The sequence below is a fragment of the Phocoena sinus genome, chromosome 7 (assembly GCF_008692025.1).
Source record: "Phocoena sinus isolate mPhoSin1 chromosome 7, mPhoSin1.pri, whole genome shotgun sequence".
Taxonomy (NCBI): Eukaryota; Metazoa; Chordata; class Mammalia; order Artiodactyla; family Phocoenidae; genus Phocoena; species Phocoena sinus.
Genome location: NC_045769.1, coordinates 13,441,118 through 13,455,348, shown reverse-complemented (window position 1 = coordinate 13,455,348; position 14,231 = coordinate 13,441,118). Strand labels below are relative to the sequence as shown.

The following is a 14,231-nucleotide window of genomic DNA, read 5'->3' as shown; positions in this document are numbered from 1 at the left end:
ACAAGCACACAGATCTACCCGTACAAACTTCAACCAAATAGGGGCAGAAGGTTGGGAGGGTAAAATGAAAGTAGGGTTTGCCAAGTCCAGGCAGTAACACCTTCAGAGAAGCACAGTGTCCACTGCAAAACGTCAGGCAAAGCTGTTCAGCCACGATTTCTTTACTTCTCTGTGGTCTCAGCTTGAGACTGGGCTCTCTGCTTTTGCCAAGGGAGTTTTCACTACGTGCATCTGTTTGTCGAAGTAGCAGTCCTCCCAAAATGAGGCAACAGGCTTCTTCCAATACTTTAAAATTTACTTAGTGATACTAGAACCCCACAATCCTGTTTCTTTTTTCAATCTCCATCTTTACGTAAGTAATCTAAAGTTTTGCAGATCCTTAATGACCTTAACCACATCTGTAGTGAAATAAATACACTTTCTCTGATAACAGATCTAAAAAGCTTCCGAAGGAAAACTTAAGTGATTCCAATGGTGCTTACTGCTTTGTGGTAAACTCAGGTATGGTTCATAATTTCTTTTTGTTTTAGCTGTGCAAAAAAAGATGTATTTGCGATCAAACTCTTTATTCCCCATATCTTTGCAAATGAATACTACATGGCTGTTCATGGAGACATTTCTAGAAATGTTCATTGGTTCATTTGCCTGTCAGTCAAAACGAAAGCCTCTAATGGCTATCAGAAGATGTGATTCTATGCCAGTTCCATCAGTTACAGATCTGCCATGCTCCACTCAACTTTCAGAGCTAAAGGAACGGCATGGATACACAATCTTTAACTGAAAACCCATCAGTATTCTTTTTCAACAGCATGGGCAAAAATGGGATGAAATATGGCAGCTGTATGAAAGAACAGATATCTTTAAGAGAAAAAAAAAGCTAGGATGGAGGAATGACACTGAAATGTTCCATTATTTTAGAGTGGTACAAAAGCAGACTGGCTTTTTAGTTAGTTTTTTTTTTGCGGTACGCGGGCCTCTCACTGCTGCGGCCCCTCCCGTTGCGGAGCACAGGCTCCGGACACACAGGCTGAGCGGCCATGGCTCACGGGCCCAGCCGCTCCGCGGCATTGTGGGATCTTCCCGGACCGGGGCACGAACCCGTATCCCTTGCATCGGCAGGCGGACTCTCAACCACTGCGCCACCAGGGAAGCCCGAACAAACTGGTTTTAAGCAAACCTTACAAAAGGACCCTTTAACATCCTCAGGGCCACTTTGATTTGAGAGAGGAAAAGGCATTTCACACTTCATTTCGCTCCCTGCTCAGTAAGCCTCTTCCCTGCCTACATCTCTTTGTCCTTGATCCTGATCTCTAGCTTTTGGTCCACTTAATTCCTCCGATGGCTTTCATTTGGGGAATGTCATTTGGTTCACTGGCTTTTTCACTGAGTCCCCTTTTTGAATAACTCTTGTTTACTTGCTAAGTCTCTTAACATTCTAGTTGCCTTATCTGGTGGAAAAATGAACAGTCAGGCATACCAAAATGTCTCCTTTGGAATTAACACAATATCGTAAACAGTGTATGTTTAACTTACAGAAGTCATTACATCAATTATGACGCAGGTGGGCAGGAGATATTTTCCTCATTTCGCAGATGAAAAAGAGGCACACTCTCTTCAGGAACAGGGAATAAAAGCACTGTGCTAAGTGCTTTTCCTCAATTTTCATTCAGGTAGTCAACAGCACTATGAAGAATCATTACTGCGCCGCAAATCGGGATACTGAGATTTAAAGAATGCAAAGAATTCTCCCATAGTCTGATACTTTTCAAAGGGCACAAGTCTGGCATCAAATCCCATGTTTTGTCATTATATAATTCTTTCTGGTACAGCACAGCATTTTGGGATTCAGAGTTCGGCAAGGTAGGAGAGACACACTTCTCCAAGTGGAACTCTGTAAACTATTCAATCTGAAGAGATTACAAGAAAGTGATTTGCCTTTTATTTTTTCTTTGCTCTCCCTGCTGTGGGACCCCTGAGACCGAACACCATAAGACGAAAAGATGCTGTATCTCTGCAGCATCTGCTCATCTTACTGGTTTATTCTACACAGTAACTGGAACTCATTTTCTTTGTGTTTAATCCTTAAAGAAAAGTCAAGAGAATAGTTTGGTGTAAGAGTCCCTTATCTATTGAATGACAAAATTGTTTTCCATCCCTATATCAACTTATTCTTCTAAAATAATCAGAGACTGGATATAATTTACTATGCTACTGATGTTATTACTATTTTGCAGTTAGCATTTATGTGGTTGAACTAAAACTGTGCACCTACTCTGGCCCATTATCTCTGGATTGAGAAAGGAAGAGTATGTAGTTTAAAAGAGCGAGGGTCTCATCATTTTGAGACCTGGGCAAAGGTCATTGTTCTGCCACCAACTCTTATGAAAGCTACAGATATGTCAATTTGTCTTTCTGGCTCTGGGTTTCACTTTTCAAATGAGGCAGCTGAATTCTATGATCCCCAATTCATAACATGTTATTATTTTATATAATCTACATGGAAAACTCTGAATTTTTAAGAAAAGTACCAAGCATCTTGCCACGCTGGACACAGCAGAAGAATGCCATGGCAGAGACCTTAGTCCCTGAGTTAACAGAGACAGAAGGCAGGAGGGTGCAGTGGGGAAAGTGGGCCCACTCAGGCTGCAGGAGTGGAGAGAAAGGGGGTGAATCGGTGGGGTGGGTGTGGCTGCATAAGAGCCAGAGAAGGGAGGGTGGAGTGAGGGAGGAGGGTGGAGTGGAAGGGGGAAGTGGTGTTTCTGGGTCACAGGGAAGGTGGCAGTTACAGGTTTGATAAGGGCCACACTGCGGTTGCCCCTGACTTCATCTCTAGCCTGGGTAGCTTTTTCATTTTTAATTAATTAACTAATTAATTTTTAAATTTATTTTGACTCATTTGCCAATCTGATAACAATATTTACGTACCTTGGAAAAATTTTCTAGAGACAGGTGAAAAATGACAAATTTTTACTTCACCCCCAATCTTCCTATTAATAGATATTCTAGTCTCCCCTGCCCCCTCCCTATACACTGTTTTTTTTTTTTAATTTATTTTTGGCTGTGTTGGGTCTCCGTTTCTGTGCGAGGGCTTTCTCTAGTTGCGGCGAGCGGGGACCACTCTTCATCGCGGTGCGCGGGCCTCTCACTATCGCGGCCTCTCTTGTTGCGGAGCACAGGCTCCAGGCGCGCAGGCTCAGTAGTTGTGGCTCACGGGCCCAGCTGCTCCGCGGCATGTGGGATCTTCCCGGACCGGGGCTTGAACCCGTGGTCCCTGCATTGGCAGGCAGATTCTCAACCACTGCGCCACCAGGGAAGCCCTCCCTATACACTTTAAAGAAATTAAATGCCCTATTTTTTGTTATTTCGTTTTATTTAATTCAGAGAAACAAACGTCCATGGGAAAGCAACAGAGAACGCACTGGTGAAGGCGGGCCGAGCTTCATGCTTCTCACCACTCCCTGGTGTGGCAAGGGAGAGGCAGTGTGGCACCGTGACTACAAGCAACCGCTCCGGGTTCAAATGCCAGTCCAGGTCCCTACCAGATGCGTGACCCTGGCCAAGTTCGGTAACCACTAGGTATACCCGCACTGTCCACTGCAGCAGCCACTAGCCATATGTGGCTATTGAAATGTGGCTAGTGTGAATGAGGCACTGAATGTTTAATTTGAGTTCATCTTAATTAATTTTGGTTTAACTTTAAAAACTGGTACTGTAGCCAGTTAGTGGAAAACTTTAACTAGTTTTGAAACAACTTGGCTACGTGAATTTACACTTTCAAATGTAAATTTTATGAAATCTAAATACTGCACAAGTATTTGTGATAAATATTGAATATTCCAATTGGAATGTGTGGTAAGTATAAATACACACTGGATTTTGAAAACTTGGGATAAAAACAAGAAGGTAAACTATCTCATTAAAATTTGTATATTGATTATATGCCAAAATGATAAGAGTTTGGAGCTTCCCTGGTGGCGCAATGGTTGAGAGTCCGCCTGTCGATGCGGGGGACGCGGGTTCGTGCCCCGGTCCGGGAAGATCCCACGTGCCGCGGAGCGGCTGCGTCCGTGAGCCATGGCCGCTGAGCCTGCGCGTCCTGAGCCTGTGCCCCACAGTGGGAGAGGCCACAGCAGTGACAGGCCCGCGTACCGCAAAAAAATAAAAAATAAAAAAATAAGAGTTTGGATATACTGGGTTAAATAAAATATACTATTAATTTCATCTTTTTTTTTTTTACTTCTTAAAATATGGCTCCTAGAAAATTTTAAATTATGTGGCTTGCTGTATTTCAGTTGGGCAGAGCTGCTCTATATGCTTTAAGTTCTTCCTTAATGATATGGGAATAAAAATAATTTCCTCCAGTAGTTGTTGTGGCAATAAGAAAAGATAACTGCAAAGTTCTTAGTAAAGTGCTTGACAAATAGCTGGACGTGCTCAATCGAGAGCCGTTCTCCTGTGGACGCGATTTCCAGCCTTACTTCCTCTGACTCACGAAACAGAATTTGGAGATATTCTGTGGGATGTTCAATCTGTTCTCATAAAGTGCACGAGAGCCAAGAAGGCCACTGACAGCACAGGGACCAATGGATGGCAGGGATGCTGATAATTTACCAAATGAACCCATATTTTGTTTTCACCTCACAGATTCCTACTTTTATAACTTTCATGACCTGTAATATATGGCTTACATTCATTCATTCATTCATCAAACATTTTACTGAGTACCAATTTGTTGAAGAACCTAGATTCCATAGTTTTGCATTCTTAAGTTTCTTAACGGTTATAGACCTGTAATAAAAAAATAATCTGCTCACATCAGGAAACACTGAAATAGCTTTAAAATGATAAGATGCAGTCCATTCTTCATCGCTAAGTTAATAACTTCAATTGTCCTTACTGAACTTAAAATGTATTATCTTTTTTCTTCTCTCTCTCACCTGATTTTCTATTTTATTATTGTGGAAGTTTTAAATTCTAAACATTTCTTTTTAAGATTTTGTATGTTTTTTCTTTGTTCCTTATTTCTAACTTTGGCATAATTTGGAGACCTGGAAAGATGAAGTATTCTTTTGTAAATGATAAAGGGAAAACAAAAAGAAACTAAGAGTTAAATTTCAGAAAAGTGGCAACTGATGGACAACATAGAAGAGAATCTCTAATAAACGCAGGTGTTCTCTGAATAATCTATTCAGTACGTGTTGCAGTGCCCGTGTAAATACGCTAATCTTGAATTTCCATTTCTCCACATTCTGTGAAGCACAAATTAAGTTTCCTTTTAGCAGTTCAATTCTTTTCCTAAAATAACTCTTTAAAGTATATTAAATTTGTGAACCTCTCTTAGTTTCAACAAGACAATGGAAGCAATCATAATAGCTAAAACTTATTGAGGTCTTTCTAAATTCCAGGTACATAATAGATCCTTTATTTGTATTCACTAATTGAACTTTACAATAACTCCATGAAATAGCTCAGTAGACAGATAACAGCCCTCCAAAGTTGTCCATATCCTAAGCCCCAGAAACTGTGAATATGTTATTTACATGGCAAGGGGGAAGTAAGCTGCAGATGGAACTAAGGTTGCCAATCAGCCAACCTAGAAAAGGGGAGAGTATCCCGGATTTTCCAAGTGGGACCAGTGTAATCCACAAGGGTCCTCTGTAAGTGAAACAGGGAGGTAGGAGAGTCAGGGGTCAGAGTCAGAGAGATGTTTGATGACACTATACTGCTGACTTTGAAGATGGAATAGGTCCATGGACCAAGGGTTCTTAACCCATGGCAACAAAATAAAACTTAGGACTGGCACATGGCACTCCTCCCTCTACTCACTCTCCAGGTTTCAGCTCCCTTGTCACTTCCTTAGAGGGAGCCTTCCTTGATTGTGTGTATGAGGTTGGATGCTCAAAGGGTATGGTCTTAAGGTAGAATGTAACTCTCATTTGAAACACTTATCACAATTACAGTTTTACATTTGTTTGAGTCCTTTCTGTCTCTGCCATCAAACTGTAAGCTCCATGAAAGCAGGGCAGTGGCTAGCCTTTGCCATCTGTGCCTGTCAAAGGTAAGTTGTCCCTCTGTTGTCTACTGAATTTCTGATGTTTAGATAATTAACAATCAAAATTCGTTTGACACATGTTCAATTCGTTGGACATGGTCTTAGAGAATAAAATGTATTCCAGCAGAATAAAGCAGATTATGGGAAATGAATTTCAAAACTCCTAGATTTTAGCCCCTGAGTAAATCAGCTCCATGAGAAGAAAATATGAGAGAATAAAAGAACTATCCAGAAGAAATCTGTTGAAGCATGACAAAAATACTCTATTTGGTTTGCCAAAAGATGCCTTTTTATCCTCAACTATATTACTCAGTTTGCACAAGATTTCACCGTATTGAAACCTGCAACTTGGGGATAAGTTTTAAATCTACTCTTCTAGAAGGCAAAGACACAAACAAAAACAAAACAAGCATAACCAGGGTTTTTCTATATTTGATTATTTAAAAAAGTTAAGGGACTTTTTGTTACCACTTATTTGTTGAGTCTTGACTTTTTCTAGCCATATAACTGTGTGTTTCTACTTGTAATAAATTGTTTTTTAATCTTCACATTATGGTCTCCCCTCAAACAGTTATACCTGCTAAAAGCATAATCTTCTACATGTTCTTATAATATATATTTTTATCAATAATATAAATATCTATTTATATCTATCTATAGTTGAATTTGCTAATTATTTTTGGCCTAAGTTTCTACTCCCATATACCTGATTTTCTGCTTTTCTTTATCACTGTGGTGGTTTTAAATTTTAAACATTTTAGATTTTGAATATTTTGTCTTTGTTCCTTATCATTTCTAAATATGTGTTATTTGGAGAACTAGAAAGTTGCCAGATTATTTGGACAAGATGATACCAGATGTAATTTGAATCTAGTATGGCTCTGCCTCAAAGATTTGTGTTGCTAACTACTAAGCCTCAGTCACATTCAATTAATTCTTATACCCATGGAGAAGCCATTCGATTCATTTATCCATTTTCTGTGGCTTTGAGATTCAGTGCAAATTCTGTGCCCAAGGGTAAATAACTGCAAAAGACTCCCTGTGCTTTTACGTTCCACATTACACCCATCTATCTACGGCAAACCATTTCAAATCAGTCTCCATTTCACAAGCTTCCTTTCTCTGGGGAATCTTACATTAGTATATCCAAAATTCAAACTCACTAAAGTGAAATAAGAACATTTACTCAGGATTGAGAATGTATGGAAGTTGTTTCCTCCACATGCATAAAGCAGAAACTGGGCAAAACATGTTAAAATCCCTTTGGTGATGATAAAGTTTTATTAAATTGGAATATTCATTGTAGAGTAAGAAGAGAGATTATTTTATTTCCTTTGAAGTAGCTCCCATAGTATATTTCTCTCTGGTCCTGATTTTATTCATAGGACATAAATGTAAACAAATGTGTGTTCCAAAGAGATGGCATCATTAGTTTCATAAATAATTGATGTCCTTCATTTAGCTTCCTTCCTTATCTTAGGTTCTCAAAGAACTTGACCAGGAAGGAAGGACTATTATGCCTATTCTACATGAGGGGACACAAATGTGGAGATTTATTGAAGATCAAAAAGCTAATCAAGTGCTTCCCTGGTGGCGCAGTGGTTGAGAGTCCGCCTGCCGATGCAGGGGACACGGGTTCGTGCCCTGGTCCGGGAAGATCCCACATGCCGCGGAGCGCTAGGCCTGTGAGCCATGGCCACTGAGCCTGCGCGTCCGGAGCCTGTGCTCTGCAACGGGAGAGGCCACAATAGTGAGATGCCCACGTACCAAAAAAAAAAGCTAATCAAGTAGAAGCTTGACAGTTCACTCATGGACCCTCTCTTCTGGCCACACTCACTATACCACCCTTTTGGGGTAGACATGGAGCAAATACAGTAAAACCCTAGTGGAAACTACCTCCCCACATCACTGATGAGCCACCCAATGGCTAATGAACTCTCACTGGGACAGTGACCTACAGTGCATCTCTGGTACTATAAAGTTAGCTCCCTACCTGCAAGATTTTGTCCTTGTATAATGCTCACTAATTTACAAAGTGATTCCATAAAAACAAACATTCTGATGCTTCTAACAGACAGAATAGAGAGTAGTCCCCATTTCACAAACCCAGACAAATGAATCAGCATGTCTGGGTCATATGGGCTTTTAAGTGATGGCTTGAGACTCAGACACTGGGCCTTCTGACTCCAAATCTAAGATTCATCATTGAATCACGACCATTCTCAGACCCTCCGGTGAACAAAAGGTGCCCAGGAAAAACCCAAGTTCCTTTACACCTAGTTAGGCAGAGACCAAGTACACTGCAGAAATCAAATAAGTTAAAAAAAAAAAAAAAAAAGGAGAAGTTTCCATTTTAGTTGAGCCCACATCATTCACCAGAATGGGGTTGGCAAACTTTTCCTGTAAAAGGCCAGATTGTAAATATTTTAGGTTTGGGGGCCATATATGGTCTCTGTTGTATAGTGGTCTTCTTTTTCTTCCTTTTTTGTTTTGTTTTACAAAACTTAAAAGTTGTGGAAACCATTCTGAGTTCACAGGGCATACAAAAACAGACTGCGGGCGGGACTGGACCCATATACCACAGTTCATCAGAGCCCTGGACCTGGCAACCACCAAAGGATGACTTGTAATGCAGATCTTCAGCAGCACCTGAAGTTCCCTGGCTCTGAAATGTTTATCCTACAAGTGCACATCCTTGACTCACAGAAGAGAGTTCACCTCCCCGACTCACCACAAGTTAGGCTTTTTTTTATTTTCCTCTGTCTTCAACCAAAATTAAAGACAAAGCCACATTTCGCATGCTATCTGCACTAGATCCCTGGCATTCACAAATGTAAATCTCATGGTTTCTACTATTTCAGAGACATCCCCAAATGCTCATGGATTTTAAAAGCATTTCACTTCTAAGATCCTAAAATTGTGCTTGGGAGTTTGGGCATATAGTGAGAGAGACCAGCAGCCTGCCTAGCACTTGCTTCTTGTACTCCTTCTATTTTATCTCTACCCTGCATCATATAAATGCTCTTGGGGTGGGGGGGGCAGGGAGGGGAAGAGGAAATAGGCCTTAAAATGGAAGCCAACTTCCAGGGTTGGTGATTAGTAAATTACATCTGAAATTATAGACATTCCCCAGAAAACAGCAGATCTCCATAAATTAAATTAGTGTCTGAGGCTTTCAACAAAATATGCTATAAAGGATGTAAGAAAAACTAATTCATGAAAAGGTTCCTGTTAATTCTCCCATCAGAGCAAAAATATTTGAAGAGACAAATTAGAGCTTTGAAGGAATTTCCTCATTTTTTCCCAGTTAAATTTGGCTACATTTTAATAGGCATTGTAATAGTCTCAGATGGTAGGATTCATGTGTCCCTTGCAAAGGCCAAGGGCCTACAATGATTTATTTTGATGTGTACCAAGTGTCTCCACTTTGGACTATGCAGCCAAACTACAATCAGTGCCAGCCCAAAGCTGATCTCTATATGAAGACTCAGGACCTGGACTCAGCAATGAGATGCTTTGATATAATGATGACTTGAGTGCAAAAGCCTTTTGCAGAACATTCAAACCCTTGTATTTATTGTAGTAGCTGTCTTCATTCTTAACTTATTCCTGGACATTTCGATGAAGAGTTAGGAAGGCAGCTTTAACAGTTGAACTTTTCAAGTTGGTGTCAGTTGCTTAAAGATTTCAAATCATTGATGATACTGAACTTTTAGTCTATAAAAGCAATGGTGCTGGGCACCACTGGGGTCTAAAGCCAACTTAGTTCCCGCCTACATGGGGTTTTCCACCTACCAGTGGGATAAAAAAATATGAATAATAAGGTAAATAAACAAGTTCAATTTAATAGCTAAAGATATGATTAACTACAAATGGATTGACACACTATAAGTGTTATAGGAAATTAGAGGAGAGATCATGTATTCATTCATCAATCATTAATTGGTATTCATACAGTGCCAAGCATTATATCTTCTCTGTAGACTCTTCTTTGGGACTCTGAGCTATATATCCAATTTCCTATTTGAAACCTCCATGTATAGACCTCACAGGCATTTCAAACTTAACATGTCTCACAGTGAACTTAGACTAGCTTGCCAAATCTTCCCCTGCAGCCTTCCCCTTCTGAATGGCAACTCAGTCCTCTGGTTGTGCAGGCCAAAAAATAAACAAACAGAAAAAACAAAACCAAAATACCATACATTCATCCCTCATTCCTCCCTTTCTCTCACTCTTTGTGTTCAATTTGTAAGCAAACTCTACTGGTCCTACTTTTAAAATATATCCGAATCGATCCACTTCTCACAACCTCAGCAACTACCATCCGCGTCTTTAGCTGCGATCATTGCAATAGCTTCCTGACTAATGGTCTCCCTGCTTCCACCCTGGACCCCTGGCAGCCACAGATCCTGTTACTGCCCTGCTCAAGGCCATCCAAATTAACAAACCTATAGTTAACACAGCACTTACTACCCACTAGGCACTGTTCTAAGCTCTTTACAAGTAGTAACTGAATTCTCACAATAGCCCTACACGGTAGGTCCTGTGACTCTCTGCGTTTCATCAGTGAAGAAATGAAGGCGCACTTAGGACAAGTCAAGACCACACAGCTAGTGAAAGGCAGACACAGGACTCAAATCTTGACATTCTGGCTCCACAGCCCACGCTCCTAACTTCTGTGCCTGCTCCCTCCAATGGCGTCCCTTCTCACTCTCAGAAAAAGCCCAAGTCTTCATGATGGCCTGCCAAGCCTCACGTGACCTGTCCCCTGTTCCCTCCACGACGTCATTCTACTGCCTTCTCCTTGGCTCACTCAGCCACATTGGCTTCTTCACTGGTCCTCAAACACCCCAAGCTTCTTCCCGTATCAGGGACTTTCACCCTGGCTGGTCCTTCTGCCCGAGCCATTTCCCTGCAGAAAGTGGTCCGACTCACTCTTCACCTCCTTCAGGTCTTTCCCTCAAATGTCACTTTTTCCGTTAGGATGACCCCGATCCTTCTTATTGATAATCTTAATAACATATCTAGACATGATTCCAAGCACTGAACATCCTTACCTCATTAAGCCCTCACAACAGCTCTGGGCTGAGGGAACTATTATCTCCACCTTACAGAGGAGGAAAAGAGCACAGAGTAGTTAAAAAGTATGCAGAAGGTCACACAGCCCAGAACGGATGAATTCAGGATTGCAACCTAGAGTCTCTGGCTCTAGAGTCTGTGTTCTGACACACACACCCACACACGATCAAAATACAAAATTTGGTGACTAGTGGTTGATGGGAAAGTAAGAGAATAAAATATCAGTTTGCTCAGAAGCTTGTAGCCAGAGTGAGAAGGCGATTAGCATATCAGGTTAAAGGAGGATGCAAGGTGGGGGGGTTAGATGATCAGTTTCCAGAGCGCCGGTTCTCAGAGCGTCATCCACCACGCTCCTCCATCGGAATCTCAGAATCTGAGATTCTCAGAAACACTCAGGGGGTGTTTGCTAACAGTTCAGATTCCTCAGCTCCACTCCAGACATTCTTATGCAGAGTCATTGGGGCCAGGAGCCCAAGGATTAGTATAAATAAGAAGTCCTGGATGGACCTAGAGATTGTCATACGGAGTGAAGTAAGTCAGACAAAGACAAATGTCATGTGATATTGCTTATATGTGGAATCTACAAAAAGGGTACAAATGAACTTCTCTACAAAACAGAAATAGAGTTACAGAATCTGTAGAAAACAAACTTATGGTTACCAGGGGGTTGGGGGGGGAGGGATAAACTGGACGATTGGGACTGACACTACTATATATAAAATAGATAACTAATAAGGACCTACTGTAGAGCACAGGGAACTCTACTCAATACTCTGTAATGTCCTATATGGGAAAATAATCTTAAAAAGAGTGCAAATAGGTATATGTATAACAGATTCACTTTGCTGTACACTTGAAACTAATACAACATTGTAAATCAACTATACCCCAATAAAAATTTAAAAAAAAGAACTCCTAGGTGATTTTGAAACACATTCAAGGTTTCAAACCACCATCTTGGAAAATAGGAAATCGTTTCATTGACTTAAATTAGGACACTAAGCGTCACAACCCTAATATAGTAATTCCATAATGAGATCTGCAAACTATACAATCACAGTAAAATTTTGCCACGTAGGGCGGGGATCTTTGATGGGTTTGTTCATTGGTGGATTCCAAGTACCTAGAACAGTGGCTGGCCGATAGTGCATCGGCAACAAATAGCTGTGGAGTGTGTGAAGCTTCAGGTGGCCCAGAGGAAACTTTCAAGTTGCACGATAACTTTCTATGAGCATATTTTACTCTGAGTGGTCCAACATTTCCATCAGACTTCTCATAAAAATTCACGCTTCTCAGTTTTATCATTATTTCCTTAGAGACATGAACAGAGTGAAAAAGTATATTGGCTTTTGGAATAATTGATCTAAGTGTGACCTGAGGCTCTGGCGTTTAGCAGCTGTGTGATATAAACAAGGTATTCAATCTTTCTGAACCTGTTTTCCTCATCAATAAATCCATCATCACCTCATTTAATGTCAGTAAAGGTATCATATGAATTAAAAGGATCTTTGAAAAAAACAGGGCATTGTTATTAAGTGAATTTATTATTTTTTATTTCTCAATTACTTTGAAATACAGTTTTAGGGGCAAATTTCTAGCTGCAAAATTTTATAGTCTAATTAGTAAAATTAGGAAAACTGACTGCTTTAATGACTGAGCTGGCATGAGTAATACACATAGCTATAGAATGTGTTATTAAGAGTTAAACTTGGAGCACAAATGTGTCAAATCCTTTTAAATTTAATTTGTGAAAACTTATGGGAAAATAAGTATGAAAATATTCCCACTAATGATATCTTAGAGATCATCATAGCCCAACAGTTGAAGAACAGTCCTGCCCTTTTGAAAACCAGATATTGATTTGTTGGAGAAATTGGCATAGAATGTTATAGCTTAGTATTCTGTCACTCAAAGGCACAGCCCACGCCAAATGACTTTCATTTAAAAACTTTTAGTGTAACAGGTATTTATCATTCATTATTTACTGCATCCTTGATATCTGAACATTGAAATCTAAGAGAAAAAAGTCGATTGTGCTGAAACCACGCAGACTTCAACGCCTCCCCAATTTTGGAAACTTTAGCACACTACTTCCATCCCAACATTGAATTTCAGTGACTAGGCAAATCTCTCCCTGAACCTAAAGTAAGGAAAGACTAACCTCTACTTTATTCTTGCTGATCAAACAGACACACAAAGAAGGATTAACACTATTATAATTAAAGCACAGACAAAAATGTAATTTGACAAGTGGCAAGAAACAGCTTTCTAATTAAAACACCATGCATTCCACAAAATTCTCAAAAACTTCATTCTGATTTTATGTGTAAGTTAAGCATTTTGGAAAGGCATTTCCATAGCAGCATCGGAAATAAAGGCCTCAAATACTTTGAAGTTAGAGATCTAACTACCAACATTTACACAACTCGATGGGTTACATGTGATATAAAAATATCTATCTGGGGCTCTACTTTCAAATTTGAGTTATAAAATAAAATCCACTTAATTAAACAAGACTTCAAAATTTTCTGTTTCTGCACAAAAGTTAATAACAGCATACAAAATGTTAGGCAGAAGACAGTTTCTCATAGACCAATAAACTGTACATTTTCAGGACAGATCTAAGAGAAAGAAAACCAGTTCTCTGAATAATACATGAAACAATTTTGAAAGATGTTCCCCAAACAGGGAAGTGCAGTAGTAAACTCTAGGTCACACATTTCTTTATCTAAAGCTGAAAACCCAAACCTCGAACGGCAACCTCATTTCTATAATAACAGTTTAATCAACGGAGGCTGCTTTACCACAGATACCATACCATTATGATGAGGGTTCTGGGTCTACTCATTTCATCGTCACTTTCCAGAGGCAAAATTTCATGGGATGGTTCCTCCTGGCGTCGTCTACAAATGTGTGGACAGCTCCTCTGGACCACAGAACGAAAAGCCTGAAGCAGAACAATGCTGGCAGTGCAGCCCATCGCTGCATCCTGGAGCCCACAAAATAACTTCTATGTTGATGCTATGTTTGAAAACAGTGGCTCCTTGTCCCTGAAAACAGCCTACACTGCAGCTGCAGCGAGCTCACTCTCCAATCACTT

The 14,231-nt window shown here is 40.2% G+C and overlaps 1 protein-coding gene across 6 annotated transcripts in view; it reads right to left on the bottom strand.

The window, feature by feature from the left end:
- The window catches only part of DOCK10 (dedicator of cytokinesis 10), a 287,062-nt gene that overhangs the window by 203,170 nt on the left and 69,661 nt on the right, over nucleotides 1–14,231 (bottom strand). Inside the window, exon 1 of one of the 6 annotated variants that reach the window (XM_032637062.1) lies at nucleotides 13,950–14,169. The exons of the other annotated variants lie outside the window; for them this stretch is intronic. Coding sequence (XP_032492953.1) covers nucleotides 13,950–14,111 — 162 coding nt within the window. The 5' untranslated portion in view covers nucleotides 14,112–14,169. Of the gene's footprint in view, nucleotides 1–13,949; nucleotides 14,170–14,231 lie in introns of those variants that run through there. 6 annotated transcript variants of the gene reach the window in all.